This window comes from Rhamphochromis sp. 'chilingali', assembly GCF_963969265.1.
Source record: "Rhamphochromis sp. 'chilingali' genome assembly, chromosome: 19".
Classification (NCBI taxonomy): Eukaryota; Metazoa; Chordata; class Actinopteri; order Cichliformes; family Cichlidae; genus Rhamphochromis; species Rhamphochromis sp. 'chilingali'.
The window spans coordinates 33,975,537-33,994,664 of record NC_137946.1 but is presented as its reverse complement, the minus strand read 5'-3'; the positions used below and the strand labels follow the sequence as shown (position 1 = coordinate 33,994,664).

Genomic DNA, 19,128 nt, shown 5'->3' with positions numbered 1-19,128 from the left:
ATAGAAAAAGGCACCAAAAAAACAGACAGTTAGCAGCTACAGCTGCCTGCATCGCCATGCACCTTTAATACAAAAAGGCCACGCCCCTAATAATGCAAACTTTACCTTTACAGTGTGTTTTCACCATTATATGGATTATAAACTGGCCCGTGAGGACCCGGAGAAACATTCGGGGTTCTTCTCTATCTGTTGAAGGCTGTTTACCTCAGCTGTCAATGCTGCGTGATGGCTGGAGTTAATGTATGTTGAACCGTTGGAAAGTACTGCTGTTAGCTAATCTTACCATCTTTTAGCTGCTGTTAGCTGCTGTTAGCTGCAATTGGTTTCTGTTAGTCAAAGCTGCACTAACATTTTGGGATGCTTAGCTCAGACTGCATCAGTTTGATGGACAATATAATTACACACTAATCTGGGAGTATAAAATGTTTGTTCTATTAAACAGGCTTAAAAATTGACTGAATTTGTAACAGAATCTAAACAGTTGTTATGAAGGAGGAAATTATCTACGGACACCAAACCAGTTTCTGTATCCGGCTGTAAACATGATTATTTCTTTAAAGGTTGAACATGGCAGGCAGCTCTCGCCTCTGTACAGGATGCTGATTGGATGTTGCTGAGCAGGTTGATTAGCAGGTACCTGAGTCTGTGTGGTGCCTTCGTTCAGTCTGTGGAGCTGCTCGACCAAATGTGCTCACCTCAGGCAGCTAAAAGTCGAACTGTGGGGTCAAAGTGCAGGTGCTGGACTCAAGAAATCAGAGTGAGGTCACCAAACGTTTTGTTTACGGCTCACATTTCTGCTCTCGAGCTAAGGTTTTGTTTAGGTTTTTTTTTTATTCACTGTTTACAATATTGAATTTCATCAATAATTTCAGCCTTTAAGAAAAGAAACACCAATAATAATGTTCCATCTCTGACTGATATTTATTCATATTTTTAGCATGTTTGTGTCAGTTTGTCGACCACAGCCTGTATTTTTGTGTAAACAGAGGAAGCTGCAGGACGTCTCCTCGGCTCTGAGAGGAAGTTGGGTCACTCGAGCAGATATTTCTTCTCTCATTTCTCCTTTTTTGTTTCAGCAGTGCTTCCTGAGCTCTTTGCATCACAAGAGAAACCCACGCCTGTGGTGAAGCTGAGGGTGGAGCAGAGAGGAAGATGCTCTGACAGGATTTTTTTCAAAGAGGACTCGTTTCCTCCTGCAGCCGCCATCCAGGCATATGAAACCGTGTTTTCATGTTCAGGACGAACAACAAAGGCCTCAACATCACACTTACTACAGTGTTGTTTTCACTGCATGTCACCGTATCTTCAGACCAATCAGCTTTGGCGGTTTGAGCACTGAGACACAGGACGTGGTTGGAGGGGAGGGGTGAAGCAGACAGGAAGAAGTTTTATGAAGGAGGAGACCTTATAAGGTGAAAGAGACGCTTGCGGAAATGTGACCAAAGAGAAGTTACTCAACCTCAAAACCTCCGTCGTTACAACAGAAAGTGCAGACGTTTCAAATCCAACCCCCGAGAACACGAGGCGTTCACTGACCTGCGGCCTCCTGGTCTGCATCCGATGCACTGATGAAGAACTCGAGGTCCTCCTCAGTGAATACATGTCTGTGCAGCACTCTGGTGATCAGACTAAAGGTTAGCGAGCGCCACGCTGTGGTAAACACAGTAAACCTGGGGTCAGTGGTGTGGATATGCTGGGAGCCCTCTGCCACACTTTTACAAACCCTCGGTAATGAAAAGAATGAATAATGAAACAGCAGAGCGTCATGACGGAGGAGGACTTCTTCTTTTAGGACGTCAAAGACGTCTTAGCTCTCTAGAACCTCCCTGAAGAAGACACCCTCTTCCTCCCACACCGCCTTCTCACCATCGACACATACACCTCTCTGCATTGAATCATTATCATCCTCCTCAGCGTCCTGTCTTCCTCCCCTCACCCCACCCGGCAGAGGGCCTTCCCTCCCTGAGCCTGGTTCTGCTGGAGTTTTCCCCTCCTACTGTCGCCCAGCGCTTAATCGTGGGACATCATCTGATTGTTTGGGTTTTCTCTGTGTTCTTGTGGAGTCTTTACCTCACAATACAAAGCGTGCGAGGTGATGAGAACTGACGAGTTGTTGGTGATGACAGCTTCAAGGCACTTCCTGTATGGAGAAACTAGTCACAGGCTTTGCTCCTATGAACGCACTGATGTTTTGGACCCTTTCTGTATCATCCTAGGTGTTGTCATGGTAACAGCTGGACGACCAATCATACAGTCTGCCAGCACAAATAAACCAAAGATTCCTGTTTCCATCTTTAATGTTAAACATTTGACTTCCATTGGGCAGAGCGTCATTTCAAGCTGCTTTCCTATTGGCTGGTTGTTAAAGGCGGTCATGCTGCCATCTTTAATCAGAACACCAACATGTCTGGCATCATTGAAGGTGGAACCTTGACCTGTGAAAACTTTCTCCCTCCAAAATCATCCGGTGGCCATTTGATGCATTTAGGAAACACCTGTAAATCGTAGCCTTTGGAAAGTCTAATGCTTCTGTACAGGCTGTGCTCTGTGCTGCCCCCTGCTGGTTAAACACTCGCCTGTCCCTCAGATCAGTGAACTGATAAGATAAGATAAGATAAGATAACCTTTATTAGTCCCACACGTGGGAAATTTGTTTTGTCACAGCAGGAAGTGGACAGTGCAAAAGTTATGAGGCAAAAATTATAAATGGATTAATAGATTATTAAAGGTGTTTGCACTCATTTTCATGTTCTTCCACAACAATGAGAAAAAATGAAATAATCTGAAATAATAAATGCTGTTAGCACAAAATAACCCGTTTGTATGTTATCAGTAGATAAAAGACTACATCAGGAATGATTCAAAGTTATTCTAAAGGTCATTTATGACTCCAAATTGACAACCAGCTTCATTTAAACAGGCTGTACAGACGCAGGTGTGAACGCTCCCAGAGAACCAGCAGATGTCCTTTAAGACCACAACATTTATTATTTTTGGTACATTTAAAGGCAGAAATATTCTATTCACTGAGCTGTTTACATGACTCTGTTTAGTCTGGCAGCTTCAGGCCTCCGTACAGGTGAGGCTCAGTCACTGCAGTGCTCTGCGGCATCTTCATCACAAACCACAGTCTGCCTCACAGCAGATTTTGGACTTCTGAGGCACTTTCAGAGGAAAAAACAAAACCGTGATATTTCTTTGGTAACATCGTGAAAACATGACAATAATGTCATCAACTCACAAACAGCTTTTTACACAGGATGCAGTTCCTGCAGTGAAGTCCTTCACTGCAGTAAAAGTACCACTACAACAGCATTTAAATACTCTGGGAGCCGATGTTGGTGTTAGTTTGCTAGACTGGGGCTGATGGTTGGTCTGGTCGTCCCTGTTTCGGCTCCTCCTCGTCTTTTCTTTGGTGGTATGTAAGGTCTGATCTTCGCTGTCATGCAGAGACACGATCAAACAAGGGAAACCAGCGGCAGCGTAAAGCGTTTGGGTTCCTGGCGTGATGCTCAGTAACGTCCATGTTTCTTCTTGAAGAGCTTGTTAAAGGCGTTTCTCCTTCGGCTGCCGGACGACTCGCTATCCTCGCCGGCGTCTTCCTCCGTGCCGCCCTTTCTGGTGGGAACCTGGAGCCCCGCCCCCCGGGCGCTACCTGATGAGCTGGAAGAGGTGGACGACGAGAAGACGGCGGTTCCGTCTGTAGCGTCCGATGTGATGCAGAGGGAGCGAGTGGAGCAGGCGGAGGCGAGGACGGAAGCAGAGATGCCCCTCAGCTCCCCGAGGCTGGAGCTCTTCTCTAGACCTCCTCCTCCACCTCCCATACCCAGCCTGGAGCCCGGGTCCTGCAGTGGGTGGAGCCTGGACGTCAGGAGGAAGGACTTTGAGCTGTGCTGACCTCGGGGGTCGCTGTGAGACTGCGGGAGGGCGGAGTCAGAGTCTGAGCGGTTCATGATGTCCCTGAAAGAGAAAATCAGAAACGATGGTTTGCGTGAACGTCACGACTGCTGAGACTCTTCACCGAGACGCTGGTGACAGAACGTCTCGGTGAAGCTGCAGATGATTGGTCGACTGCTCGAGCTTCTTAGCCACCATTTTTAAAAATCAGAATCCACCTCTGAGCTGCAGTTTGACAGCCATGGCTGGAATAACTGAGTACACAGACCGCTGCAGTCATGGTCGACACATCGGTGACCGCCTGCCGTAACTTAGCTGTCAGCACGACGCTGTAAACATGTGCGCTCGTGTCTGAATCGCTGCAGTCTTATTAGAAACATGGACGATGAACAGAAGAAACCGCCTCCTGCTACGTGTTCATATGTAATGACTGGTTCTCGGACTGGTGGAAACGTGGCGCCGACACAGAAACGACTGACTCGTGCATTTATTACTGCAGAGCAGGAAAATAACGAGTTCGTAAAGCAGAAGCTTTGAATGAGGATGTTTTCTGTTAAGTAGAAGGTAAAGGCAAAGTTAGAGGGAAACAGCAAACCACAGAGACCCTGAAAGATACAACCGGAAAGAACATAAATGTTAATAACAGAGTAGGAAACTCTGCAGGAAACAGTGAAACATTGGGCCTCATTCATCAAAAGCTTTCTCTTTAAGCACCCCTGATCTCTTCTTACCTAAACTCTCAACCTGAACTGTTGAGGTTTGGAAGGAAATCAGTCAAAGGAAACAAATTCAGAGAAAGTCCTCAAAACTCTTGGATACTAACTCTAAGAACTAAAGAACGCCCGTAGAAGATCCTAAAATTAAATTCAAAACATTTAAGAGTCTTCATCCATTTATCTGAGGTTGGGCCACGAAGGCAGCAACGTTTTCCCGGGATCGTTGGGAATAAGACACCAAACAGACATCCTGATGAATCAATCCCAACATCTAAAGGAGCAGTGGCTCCACTCAACATGTTAAAGCTTCTAAACATCTTCAACAAAAGGCGCACATACACCAGTCGAGACAATCAGCAACCTGACAACCAAAGACCACCAACTGGTGCACTGCTTGCTGGAGTAATCTCACAGCACCTTTGAGGCCAGTGTTTGAAGCAACTATGAACAAAGGGTAATAAATAATAAATAAATAAATAACAAAGGGTTCTGTTGAAGGATTATATCCATGTTTGCATCAAGAGCCTAGTGACCAGCCTTCAGCTGCAGAGGGTAGAAACACAGATCAACCAGCTTCATGTTCTCCCACAGTTCTCTCTTTGCCATCGTCCAGTTCCCACAAAACTGATGGGACTAAACAATCCAAAGGTCCACCTCACCTCCACCTTCCAATCTGTTGTCAGTGCTTGGGGCAACAACACTCCTCCAACCCAGACGACTATTCCACCATATAAAAAAAAGAAAAAACAAAAGACAACTTAAAATCTGGAGATACTTAAGCATAACTTGGTTTCTCAAACAGAAACACGGTTCTAAAGTTCCTAAAAGGACGACCTACGCTTTGAGCTCCAGTCGATAAACGTCACAGGGCTGAATACAACAGGCAACCCCAGCATTTTCCAAAGGTGTGGACACTCTGGTCACACCAGGTGAGCTCGCAAGTCCTCAGCAAGTCCACAAACACATCGACTGGATGGCCTAACAACCTTTCCAGGGTTCAACAACTTTCAATTACTGTCGACCCTGAGCACTACTATACTTTAAACTCTGAAAGAAAGCGCTCCAGCAGGTGCTGAGGACTACACTCTGACCAAGTCGAGTGAACCACATCTGGTCCAGCAGCAGCTGCTTTTGACCAGAAATACAGACAAAGCTCCAATCTGGTCACATGTCAACTTCACAGCTTTGAACACCACCTGAGGTACATCTGAACACCTTCACCGAGTCCCCTAAACAGAAGCAGGCTGTACTTGCAGACACCTGCAACACGGCCAGAAGAACCACGAGGTTAAAGAGAAGCTTCACTGTTCTACAGCCAGGACGGCGTCCATGTGGTTCCTCCTGAACCTCCCAATACGATGGATTCCAAACTCTAATATACTTTGACAACCTTCCCTTCTTCTATCAGCTGCTCCCTTTAGGCGTCCCCACAGATCACCTGCAGGCCTGCTCACAACAGCCCTCTGCATGTCCTTCACTTTTGACCACCTGAGAATTCAAACTAAAACTTGAACTCGAACCGGCGAGTCTCATAAATTATCTCAAACCGAGCGAGGCCCACTGATTCGACTGCTTCGGTCTCGTTAGTGCATCAGGTTTGGAAAACAGTCATGCAGAGAAAAATACCGGAAGCTGCTGGAGCGACAGCGCTGTGCTTGACTTGTCACAGCGCCCCCTCCAGGCGGGAGGCTGGACGTCGCCTCCGCAGAGTGGAAATGGGAAGAACGGAGGAACAGAGCAGAAAAGTGGGCGGTGCCCTCAGCGCATGAAGAAGAGTCAGAAGGTGGAGGAGAGCAGGAGAAGGTGGGGGGGTGAGAAGAGGAGGTGGGGCTGAGGGAGGGGTGAGACAGGGCGGAGGAGAGAGAAGGGGGAGGCACAGGGGGGAACTCCAGGTGGCCAATGGAGCGGCTGCGATTCTGCCGGCCGCTGGGAGGGCGGCACGATGTGAACGGGTCACGTCCTTCCTGTGGAACCAAGCTCCGCCCTTCAACCAACCTCTGAGAGCTGAAAGTGTTCAGGGCGGGGTCTCCGATCCTCTGTCGCAGGGGCATCACACTCTGAGCTGCAGGACAAAGAGAGTGTAGAGTTACAAATGAGACTCTTATTTTGGAAACCAAAATAAATTCAGCTCACAAATAGAAGAAAGCAGTTTTAAACTAAAAAGGGTCAAAGAAAAGGCAGAAAAATGTGCTTGTATTTTGAAATTTAGCAGCCAAACCTTCAAAATAAAATCCGGTGTTTTCTTCAGCTTTCAGAACATTTTTCATGTTTCTTCTTTGAGCTCTTCTGTCGTTCAACCTGAGCTCATTTTATTTTTCTACAAGCGATTTTCTTTGTGTTTTTCAAGCTTTTGCTGCATGAACTGACGTCACAGTCCAGCCGAGTTACAAAACATCAGCTGCTATTAAAGTGGATGTTAGTGAAAGGAAGAGGCAGAAGCAGGTTATTAAAATGAAGTGAGGGCTCCGGGACTTCAGAGAAAAAGCAGAAGAACAAACTGAAGTTTGAATGTCCAACCACACGGGGAGGAAGAAGATGAGGAGGAAGAAGAGAAACACTCGACGAGGCGTTCACAGGGACACTGACCCGGTTTAATATTTTGACACAGTAACTAAAAATCATTAGTGCCAAACGTAATAAACTTACCGATTTTAAAAGAAGTTAAAAAATATTCAGATTCAAATCTGAATATTAATGTTGCCCATTTAGTAAGGCCTTATTTTTGTGCCACTATTCTGAGCGCACATAAAACAATTGCAGGTGCAAGTGTTGCATTTTGAGGAAAAATTTATTTTGAGCGAAGAAAAGCTTACTTTGAGTGAACAAACTTTATTGCTGCGTGCACAAACTGTATTTCAGCTACAATCATACCCCTATAGTTACATTCGTGCCTATAGTTACATTGTAACATCAGTTTCAGGTGGAACAGGCAGCAGCTCCCGTGTGTTACGCAGTCAAACTGTTTAATATTCTGACATTTAATCAAGGATCTAACTTCCTTGATTAAAGGAAAACTTTCTATAGTAAAATGCACTTCAAAGAAAAAGAATCTGTGTTCATGTGAACGTCTTTGCACGACTGATCAATACCTCTGTGTCTGATTGAAAAAGATTATTCAGACTTTGCAGGAATGAAGAAAAATTATTCTGAATTTTTCCTCTGATCAGGTTTCCTTTGAAATGCTTTAAAGGATCTTAAATGTGTTTTAGGTGCTGATTGGTTGGGTTTGTACAGAGGTATGAACCAATCAGAAGAGAGGAAGGCTAAGGAAGGGGTGAGGCCAACCGGATTGTTTCCACGCTGACTGGGTGTCTGCGATGCCACTCAGGGGCCAGAGGTCGCTGACTCGCCGGTCCATCTGCCACGCTGCGTCTGGAAGGAGCCAATCAAGAGACGGCAAGAAAATAAGACCAATCAGAGGAGGAGGCGGAGACAGAGAGGGGACCACAGGTGAGCTGAGAGAAGGTAAGTAATGATTAACTCTGAAGTTTAGGGTTTGTGTTTTTGTTGCATCATGTGACTCTGAAGAAGAAGAAGAGTTGAAGGAAAGTTCCACTGTTCTTAATTCAGGACTTCACCTTAAGATTTCATTCTAACGAAATGATCAGAGAGCAAAAGTGTATGAATCAGAACATCCAAATCTTTGTTCTGAGTGTAGAGATCAGCTGATCTGCAAAAGGCAGCAGGTTAAGAGCCATCAAAGTGATCCTGAGTTAGCTTAACTAAGCTAACTCAGGATCACAGCCGACTTTCCAACTGCTAGTTAAACTGACTCAGGGTTACTGTGATGACGTCACAGAGCAGACTTACACTGCAGCGTCCCCGGAGAAAGGATGTCCTCGTCCATGTCATCTAGGTCATCAGAAAGGAGAAGGTGCTGAGGGGTCGGAGGTCGCAGCCCGAGGAAGGACGGGTCCAGGTTGAGGGCGGTGGCTAGCGCACCGAGGCCTGGATTGGTGACCAAACAGAAGCCCGTCAGAGACTCGATCTGCTGCCAGCGGTGCAGCTTCTCCCGCAGCGCCGCTGTCACCTCAGCCAGGGCCTGTCTGAGGAGGAAGAGAAGCAAAATAAGCTACCTGTGCAGGTAACACAGGTGCGCGTGTAACAGGACGCATCAGCAAATATATGTCCCACAGAGTGAGCACAGAGGAAAGAAACAGGAATATTTATACAGAAAGAATAGTTCAGGGACTCCACAGTCACCTGTCCATCAAGCAGGCCACGCCCCTCCAAATGCCAATTCTAAGCCTTAATTTAATTTAAAACAGGTTATTTAGAAAAATAATCTACATAGACCAAACAGTTTGTGTATCAGGCTGCAAGCATGTTTGTTTCTGCTGTAAAGTTTAACATGGGAGTCTATGAGCACCGACTCACTGCTGCCTCCGCTGGACATCAGAGGAACTGCAGGCTTTGCGCTTACTCACTTGGCGGAGAGGATCTTGTGATCGACGTCATCCAGCGAGGAGCTGTGAGCCACGTGAAACGTGCCGAACAGAGAACTCCTCTTCTTCTTGATCTTCTCTGCCTGAAACACCAGCCTCATCATCATCAATGTTAGTGTGTGTTTTTTCTCACCGTAATGGTAAACCAATATCAGAATATATCGATTCTGTGCAGTTTATGGTGCTGCTCCTACAAATCTATAAATCTTAGCTCAAATCTCATGACAGCGTCTTCATCATGTGTGCTTTAGCTTGTTTATCTCACAGTCAGGATAACATCAAAATGACAAAATGTAGAAATGATGAGGATCCCGATATGGTTCCTGTATCATGTGTGAGGTGCGTTCAAGGCCATCTCCCCATGGAAGTCCCGCTCTGACCTCTTCCAGAGTCTCAACAGTGACCCTCAGCTTGAATATTTGACATCAACTCTTTATCAGTCAGGACTTCCACAGTAGTCACCTCAGCTCCCGTTTAGGAAAGAAAGCTAAATGCATGTTGTAAACTGTTGGCTCAATCCCGGATAAGCCCCCAACTATTTTTAACTAATAACTAATTAACTATAACTATTTTCCAGGAAGTATTTGAGGATAATGAAGGATTTTGCTGCAGGAAACACACTGTCAAACCAGACTAAAGAGCCTGGACGACTTCCGCTTTCAGCTCTCATAGTGCGTCTAAACCAAACATGATACAAAATTTTGGTTCGTATTACACTCGTAAATATCCACTTTCAGACTTATTAAAGTCCTGTGTTTCTGCTCAGGCCCTGTTTCTGTATAAAACGAAATTTGGACGAGTCAGCTCCAGCTTTTCTTGAAAGGCATCAGTGGGCTTGACCGCTTCCCTCATGCATCAGGATGTCCCCGTCTCTCCCTGACTGATGAACTCACCATGAACGACCCAGAGGACACCAACAGGTTTGTCAGGTTTGGACACTTGCTGACTAAGAATTTGATGTTTGCAGGACATCAGAGCAGGTCTTCCAGACAGATCTGAAAGTAGAAGCAGCTCCAGAGGTCCTGGAGACGACCTTGAAGGGGCTCAGGGATGGTTTTTGCTTTCTGGAAAGTTGCTTTTTGGCCATTTTCCACAGCAGGAAGTGTCCCTGAGAGACGTCCATCAGAGAAACGTTAAATTTAAGCCAATTATCTTTGCTTCACTCACCCCCTCTCTGGCCTGTAGCAGCTGCCGCTCAGCGCTCTGTTTCTTGATGTTGTAATACTGAACTTCGATTTCGTGCGTCAGCTGCAGCCACTTCTGCAGCGCCTCCGGCGGGGTCCAGTGGACTCGTGACTCCAGCTCCCGCTCTGCCTTTTTCAGCACCTTGCGGACCTGCGGTGAACACAGAACAAAGATGAGCCGATGAATTGATGGAGGGACGGACGGGCGGTGTTTTAAACGGCCCCACCTGCTCCAGCTCCTCCTCGGCATATTTCTGCCGGCTCCGCTCGTTCTTGTTTCCCTCTCGCAGCTCACGAAGCCGCAGAGCTTCCTCCTTGGCCGAGTTGATCTCGTTCCTCAGCTCCTCCTCCACCTTCACCTTCTCCACCTGGACGCAGCGCTGCTCCTCTTGAGCCTGCTGCAGCCTGCCATGAAAAAACAACGAGAGCAGCAACACGTCGGGTTAAAACGGCGTCACCACTTTCCACCCGTGTCCCATTTCCACAGAGTCAAAGACATTTACGGAGAGGAGCGTTCGAATGATGTTTAAGAATCGTCAAAACACGCCAACCTGAAAGGCTCAGCTGAGGTTAGCTGGCTTCTCATGCAACGACAACACGTTCTGGATCAGATTCAGATCTGGGAGTTTGCAAAACATTAATTTAATAATAATGATACTTGTGGCTATGCTGTGGGACAGGAGCTCCAGCAGATTGGAAAACTCACAGGCTGTCACCAAACTGCTCCTGGATCAGTGGAAGAAGTTGGACTTTGACGATGTTCTCAGTGTGTCGAGCCCACAAACTGAGGGCAGCCTGCAGCTGTGAGGAGCTGGAGCAGAGGCTCTGATGAAGGGTAACTTTGATGGTCCCTCACAGAAATGGCAAAAATCCCAAATAAAAACTGAAGAAACTGAAACTTCATGTCTGCATGTCGCAGATTTGCTGAAGCTCACATCTGACTCTCCTCACGGCCCCACAGCCACGTCGTTATGAAGGAGATCAGCATTTCCTGTTAGCACAGGAAGTGAGGTCAGCAGGTTCAGAGCGCTGAACTTTTAGAATGAAACTGTTTTTATTCCTACTCTACTATTTCCTAACCGACCCATTTCCTTATTGACTTTTATTGATGATTAACCTGTGGAATTTCTTACTCATTTTACTGTTTAGTCATAAAAAAAAAAAATAGAATCTGGAAAATGTTCACAATTAAGAAGCTTGACTTCCTGTCATGTGACTGATGACTTCCGCATGCCAGCGCAGCAACACAAAGAAGCTGCTGGCCTTCAGTTATCACTGATGGCAGCAGGAGGCGCTGTTCTTCCACCTGAGGAGACGTGTGTGTGTGTGTGTGTGTGTGTGTGTGTGTGTGTGTGTGTGTGTGTGTGTGTGTGTGTGTGTGTGTGTGTGTTGGGGGGGCTATTTTTGGAGAGAGGACAAACAGACAGCAGCTGGGGGATTTCAGACAGAAAACAGAGCCGATGCTTCAATTGATCCCAGCAGATCAGCTGAGTGTGTAAAAGTAGCAACAACAGTAATAACAGCTGTGTGTGTTTTAACTCCTGGTATAAGCTCACACAGGAGCAGTGAGGATAATGACAGTGTGAGTGTGCTCTGAAGCCCCTTCTGAGAAGCAATCAGAGACAGGGGGGAGGAAGAACTCCTCTTTAACACGAACAGCAGAACCAGGATCAAGGAGGAGCAGCTGCATGTTGGAGGGCGTGGGGTTGGCTGTGCTTCACAGCCCCCCCGGCTCTATGAGAGACTGTGTGAGTCGTCCACTAGTGAGACTAGTGAGAGCACACAGTGAGCAGGAGCAACGTCACCGAGAACCACGGCCAGCGAACGCGTCGCTGCATCCACACAGGAAGCTCGTCTGTCTCGTGAAGAAGGTCCAGACCTGCAAACATCTGGAGCTTTATAAGGAACAGCTGGAGTCTGCAGCGTGTGGAGAGCAGCTGACTTTATAAAACAAACACACGATTACTATCAAGATAGCTGCTTGCTGCCATGGCAACGCTATCACTTTGATCTGCAATGTGATCGCTGTTACAGCGTGTGTGTGTGTGTGTGCGCGCGTGTGTGTGTGCGTGCGCAGAGTGAGCTGCTGGGCACTCATGCCCATAAAAGGACTTCAGACAGGACACCTCTGCAGAGGCTGTCCACACACACACACACACACACACACACACACACACACACACACACACACACACACACACACACACACACACACACACACACACACACACAGGTTGCTTCCTTGTGCTGTCACAGTTATAATAAAACGAGCTGCTCTGTTTTTTCTCTGGACTTTTTTAAACAACCTGCCAAAACACAGAGCCACTGCTGGGGGCGTGGCCTGTTTGATGACAGGCTGCAGCTGCTAGCTGCGTGCTAGTTCACCTCTGGTCCTCTGGGCCGTCTTTGTGCTGTCAAATAAACCCATAACGTGGCTGCTGTTCAGTTAACGGTTTAGAGCAGGGGTGTCCAACTGCAGGCCTCGAGGGCCGGTGTCCTGCAGGGTTTAGATGTGTCCTTGATCCAACACAGCTGATTTAAAGGGCTAAATGAAAACATGTCTTGACGTTCTCCAGACGCCTGGTAACGAACTAATCATGTGATTCAGGAGTGCTGACCCAGGGTGAGATCTAAAACCTGCAGGACACCGGCCCCCGAGGCCTGCAGTTGGACACCCCTGGTTTAGAGGAAGGATTTTAATTGGATGTTACAGGTCAGCAGGTACCTGCGTACAGTCTGTAACTCCACCCTCTTGTCACAACCCCCCCCCCCAAAACACAACATGGTGGCTAAAATGCTAATGTTGCCTGCTACCATCTTTTATATACAGTCTATAGACCATCAGCTGAGTGTGGGCGTGGTGCTGGAGGACGTACTTCTCCTGCAGGTCGAGCAGGCTTTGCTCCGCCCTCTGCAGGCTCTCCAGGTCCTTCACCAGCTTCCCCAGGTCGTCTCTGGACTTCCGGGTCTGGGCGTAGGCGAACCAGCAGCCGCCAAGCGCCATCAGGATGGACAGACCCAGCACCAGGTCCTTCCAGCGGCTCTGCTGGCCTGCAGACACACAGACATTACACACCAGCAGCACGCGCAGAAACACGCGCACATGCACACGTTGGTGCACACACACCTGGCGGCGGCCCGAACAGCACGATGTCGAGAGCTTTGAGCTGCAGCTTCTGAGCGTGACTCCGGTCTAAAATCTTCAGCACGGACACGGTCAGGGTCGCGTTCTTCACCGCCAACCTGCAGGAAGTGGAAACACACAGCAGACACACACATCGCGCTCTGAATGTTTACACTAAAACGTGCTGAACTTTGTGACCTCGCAGCTGAGGACGGGTCAGGATCAGTGTCTCCGTGTTACTGCTGACTCACGGCGAGCGTCTGTGTTAAATAAAGATCGTCGTGGTTACCTGGGCAGCGCTTGGCCGTCCAGCTGGTGTCTCCTGAAGCTTTCGCTGTACTGAGGCAGCTCGACGCTGGCAAGCCAGTCCTCCACCCGCTGCACCGTCCAGTTGTAGACTGAAAACACAGTAAACACACCTGAAGCAGCCGGCATGTGTAAACAAACAGGAAACTGTCAGCGTCGCCGAGTGATGGCGGCTTTAACTCCAGCCTCTCCTCCAAAAATAGAGTTTGACAAACGTTGTGTTTTTGTTGCTGACAAACTGAGCAGGAAGTCGAGGCAGCATTTTTCCCCTCATCGTTTCCTTTCTGCCTTCACACCTGCTGATTTTAACTGCAGCTTTTATTTTGATGGGGTCAGACAGGGAAGTACACCGCACATCTTTAACTGGCGCGTGTGCTGGTGTGCGCGTGTGCTCGAGCCTGGTTGGAGGGGAGATGATGGTGCTCCTTCGCTCACACCCACCTTCGGAGCCCTTCCAGGCGTTCCACATGTCCTCCACGCTGATGTGGGCGTCGGCTCGGTGGAAGCTGCTGTGTTTGGCTTTGGGGTTGTGATCCTTCAGATCCTCCCTGAGAAACTGAGAGCAGCTCACAGTTAGAGTCTGAGCCCACGTGCACGCGTGAAGCTTTCGGAGCCTCGTGTCTCACCTCGTCCGTCTCGGTCGCATCCACCGTGCCGTCGGCGTCGTCGTCCATCAGCTTGTGGATGCTGCGGATCGCCTCGAAGCTCAGCAGAGAGTTCTCGTCCTCGCAGAGCTGCTGGTCTATCGCGCACAGATCTACGAGAGGAAACATCCGTCACTGAGTCACAGCCGGGACAATCCCCGCCCACTGTGCGTGCTGTTGCGGTGGTCAGAGGTCATCGGGGGTCAAACACAACATCGAGTGACACTTTATTAAAATGAGCCTGTAAAAACGTTTCCCTCCATCTTTGCAGGCACACAACGTCTCTGACTGACCTCCTGCTGCTCAGGTATCATCCATGTGTGACTTCCTGTCCTGGTTTCAGTTCAGCTCTAGAGTGACCACGCCACACGCAGCCAGAGACAGCTGCACGAAGAGTAAACACTCATCGCTCGCACCTGCCATCTTTGTTTGGGTCACAGAACGGAGACGCGTCCCGCAGGAAGTTATTTTAGGTCTGCCTTTAAATCTACTTTCAGTCTTTCTGTAACAGTTTCAGGCTCTGTGGCTGTTTCATCTCCGTCTGTGATTCATTATTCTTTCTGTTTCCACCAAACAACATCACACAACAACTCATGTTCACATGAACGACGACTACGAGGAAGTAGGGAGCAACTGAAAGTGCCACACTCACTTCCTGTTAGCCTCTGCTAGCAGCTAGCGTCTGATCGTCACCAAACATGACAGCAGTGAAAAGTTCATGACTGCATTTGGTCATTTCAGCCTCCGAGAGTCTGTGTGTGTGTGTGTGTGTCAGTGTGTGTGTGTGTGTCAGTGTGTGTGTGTGTCAGTGTGTCAGTGTGTGTGTGTGTGTCAGTGTGTGTGTGTGTGTCAGTGTGTGTGTGTGTCAGTGTGTCAGTGTGTGTGTGTGTGTCAGTGTGTGTGTGTGTGTCAGTGTGTGTGTGTGTGTGTGTGTCAGTGTGTGTCAGTGTGTGTGTGTGTGTCAGTGTGTGTGTGTGTGTCAGTGTGTGTGTGTGTGTCCCCCCTCATCTTTGTGAGGACCGAAATCTGCATTTTACTATACTTGTGAGAACCAACAGTCACTTGTGAGGACACACACACGCACACACACAGACACACACACAGACACACAAGCTCAGGTTTTCTGTCATTAGCAGTGACACCACAGAAGAAGACCGGGACGAGGTGAAGAGCGCCGGCGTCTGAGGCTTAAGACGAGCAGCTGTGAGGACGGAAATACTCGGATGACTGGGAATAATGAGGATGGAGGTCGAGTCAAAGTTACACAGTCACTACACTTCCCATCATGCATCCTGCACAGCTTCTGCAAACGCATTAAGTGTAACAGCTGCCTTATTACCACCATCACTGCCTGTGGAGCTGAAACACCTTCAGGCTCTCAGTTTTCTCATAGGACCGGAGCACGTTCTCCTCCATCCTCACCATCTCTACTTCCTGTCCGCGATCAGGCTGTGGGCGGAGCCTATCTGTCACCCTGCTTCCTTTGACACTGTTAGCTTGTCATTTTCAGGAAGCTGTGGTGAGCTGCCAACGGCTAGCTCCCACGCTATCAGTGCTGCACAGCTCTGAGACAACGCACGCACACACACACACACACACACACACACACACACACACACACACCGTCTTGCTGTTTGGTTCCTATGAAGAACACCCACAAACACGCTGACCGCACACAGGAAGTGCCGCCGTCTTTGGCAACAATAGCTGAGCGTCACGTCACCTCTGTCAGCCCGTGAAATAACTCTCGCCTCTTCGTGTTGTCCTGAAACACTGACTGCAGCGTGCTGGCTTGTCTCAGCATGCCGGAGACGGCTCTGAATAACTGCCAATGCTTGATGAAGACATCTCATACTACGATGACAGAACGCCGCTGCTTTACATGACCAACGGAAGAGCGAGCAGCAGATCATCGTTTGTCCTCTGGTCAGACTAGACATGACCCTCGGAGAAAACCTCAACCACTGACACGTCAAACTCCACAAGCAGTTGTTTAAATGGAGGGGGCTTATTCTGCTTGTTACCAGGCCTGTTCTCAGATCTGTAGATCTGCTGTCTGAAACTGGCTGCTTTAGCTCCCGTCTCTTTAAGGCACCCCTCCTTAAAAGCCCACATTCTTATGATTGGCCTGATCCTGAAAACCTGCAGAGGGGCAGGTCCAGACTGCTTATAAAAGATGGACGTAGCTTTCACATCTGAAAATTGAAGCCAGTTTTTCAGTGTCTGCAAGTTTTCTAATGTCCAGCAAGGGGGTGACCCTAAAAGAGAAGTCTTGATTGGAAGTCCATGAGCCAATAGCCTTGAGCTCAGGAAACACCTCATGAGTTTCAGGTCATGTAAGCACAAAAAAACTGATTTGGGTTCAGTTAGCATTTTGAACTAACCTTAGCAAAACAGGTAGCAATGTAGCAGCAAAGGTAACCTTGCTGGGTATCAAGCAATTTTCTCGCATTAGCCAGTAAGCTAGCATTAGTTAGTATGACCTGGAAAAAAACAGGTGTTATTTAATGAAGCCCTGGTCAGTTAGGACAGGAGTCGACTCATGGACGGATTATTAGCCATCTTTATTCTAGCTAATGTTAGCTACACTAGCATGCTTGCTAACCCAGTCATATTAACCCTTGTGTTGTCCTCAGGTCAAATGACCCCAGGTGTATGGGAATCCAGAGGACATTACAAGGGTTAAAAGCTACCTGATGTAATAAACGTACTGTCCTGAGTAGATAAGGTAGGCTAATTCATCCAAAATCTCTAGTATGGTCAGCTACGAGTTTTAAGTGGAATAGCGATCTAACAGCTAGCTATCTAACCTCACCATGATGTTACTTGTATTAAAATCATCAAACAATGTTAATTTTCTCCAGCAAAGATGTACAACTAACATTTACTCTCTACGATAACGGCTAACATGATTAACAAGTAGTTAGCAAGCTAATTATAACGGACTGGGAATGATTCAGGATTTTTCTGCCATCACGATGACTTCTAGCATAATTAATAACAGTATTTTGAGCCACTTTAATTTAAAATGAATGTAATCTACAACATCCTAAGATGGTACAGGAAGTCTTTTAATTTGACAAGTAATCAGGATCCCCGGTTTGTTTAAAAAATAAAGGTTTGTTTTGTAAACAGTTAAATAAGAGGTGGCTGACATCATTCATATACACATGAACATAAGAGTGCTTCATACCTGAGGTTGTGTCGCTGGTGGACACCACATGATGATGATGCTGCTCTGGGTGGGCGTAGTCACTGCTTCTATCCAATCCATGATGAGCCTCAACACGCATGCTCAGCAGACACACACCTGCCAGCCACACACACACACACGCCATATCTGAGGAGGAAGCAGAAGAAGCCTTTCAGAATAAAAACTGAAACGCGTGGTTGAGTATGAGCCGCTGACAGGTGAGTGGATGGTGCATGTTCATCATGGATCGATCTGTAAACTAACGAGTCTCCAGCAGCTGCTGTCCCGGGGTGCGAAGACACGAGCGCTTTCGGGAAACACCTGTTCATGCAGATAATCAGTCCCTCAGCCAATCAGCTGCACCACAATGAAATGTTCTGAAAGCTGACATTGTCTCGTCAAACAGCACCACAGTGCCTGTGAACACACACTTAGCAAACAACACCAGACTTCATTCAAACTGTGTTCACGTTAGATTTTATTCTGAAACTCCCAATCTTTGTATTTTAGGAGAACAGCACTGAGTGGGAAACTGACAATTTGGCTAATTTAGGACTGCGTTTATTCAAGCGAACTTCTTACTTTCTGGTTCTATTTTCATCAAACAAAAACACTGTACATACACACTGAGGGCTGGTTTCCCACACATTCATTATTATATAATACTATATATAATAATACACATCTGCTCAAATACAACCAGACCAGACTCCATTCAAATTTCGGCCACTTTTAGAAGATTTATCTGGCTGTGGTTTGGCAGCTAAAACGGAGCACACGAGGCTGTTTTAGGTGAAGCCTGGTTTGTGCTTCTCCCGTGAGGACTGGGATTATTGATCTGATCGTTTTACGCACAAAGCTGAGTTTGATTAAGGAGGAGGCGTTCACGGCCCGGTGCTCATCTCTCTCAGCTGAGCTAGTCTTTTTCGCCGCGTTTTAAACACAGCAGCACGTGACCCCATCGCTGATCTATCGATACTTTGCCGCTTCAGCAATCACATGCTGCTTCCCGCGAGAACTTTAATTAACGTTTGTTTAAAAGGGTCAGAGGTCACACAGCTGTTCGGTTTCCCACCCGCTCGGTTTAAACCCCGAAAGTTTCACAAACAACTAAAATCAGCTGAAAGTGAACGCCACGCACCTCTAACACATCGATCCCATCTGATCAGCTGTGATCGATCCGGACAGAGAGAATCACGCAGCCTGCTCCGCACTCCTCCACCCTCCGACTCCAACTCCACAAACTGCAGTTGCTGAGAGCACGAAGATATCCGCCTGTGCCGCGTTCACGGACCCACAGAGAGCTCCGAATTCAAAAACCTCAGGATATACATATATTTTTTAAATCAAAAGGCAGCGCCCAGTTGCTTCTGCAGGGTGACAGCGCCACTCTGAGGTCAGTCAGAGGAAGTGCAGCTCGCCCAGCGGTCACATCAGTGCTGACAGGAAGCGTAACCTCGAAATAACGCGTCACCAGAACACCAGAAATGAAAGCAGACTCCGCCAAAGTGCTGAATATACAAGTGAGACCAAAGAAGAAGAGGGTTCATCTCCGTCTCCCTGTCAGCTTCACGGCCAATCAGATCCCAGAAAACAGCCTCACGCTTCCTGAGAGGTCA

The 19,128-nt window shown here is 47.6% G+C and overlaps 1 protein-coding gene across 2 annotated transcripts; it reads right to left on the bottom strand.

Annotated features, from left to right (window-relative positions):
* Positions 1 to 2,866: 2,866 nt before the first annotated feature.
* On the bottom strand, positions 2,867 to 18,821 carry LOC308387674 (stromal interaction molecule 1-like). Of its 2 annotated transcripts, XM_080867890.1 has the most exons (14): positions 18,651 to 18,821; positions 17,510 to 17,656; positions 14,299 to 14,429; positions 14,114 to 14,228; positions 13,656 to 13,764; positions 13,370 to 13,485; positions 13,119 to 13,293; positions 10,470 to 10,647; positions 10,226 to 10,393; positions 9,041 to 9,141; positions 8,424 to 8,659; positions 7,899 to 7,985; positions 6,609 to 6,675; positions 2,867 to 3,960 (listed from the first exon to the last, which is right to left on the bottom strand). In XM_080867890.1, the coding sequence occupies exons 2-14, from the start codon at positions 17,652 to 17,654 to the stop codon at positions 3,513 to 3,515; spliced, it is 2,076 nt and encodes a 691-aa protein (XP_080724016.1). In that variant the 5' UTR covers positions 17,655 to 17,656; positions 18,651 to 18,821; the 3' UTR covers positions 2,867 to 3,512. The 2 variants fall into 2 exon arrangements, with proteins under 2 accessions (XP_080724016.1, XP_080724017.1); XM_080867891.1 differs by lacking the exon at positions 7,899 to 7,985.
* Between the last annotated feature and the right edge of the window lie 307 nt (positions 18,822 to 19,128).

Coding starts and splice junctions, on each gene's coding strand:
- LOC308387674 (XM_080867890.1), bottom strand. CDS start 17,654: ATGGCGTGTGTGTGTGTGTGGCTGGCAGGTGTGTGTCTGCTGAGCATG. Junction 10,648..13,118: donor CTGCTCGACCTGCAGGAGAA/GTACGTCCTCCA, acceptor TTTTCATGGCAG/GCTGCAGCAGGCTCAAGAGG. Junction 3,961..6,608: donor AACACTTTCAGCTCTCAGAG/GTTGGTTGAAGG, acceptor TTTCTCTTTCAG/GGACATCATGAACCGCTCAG.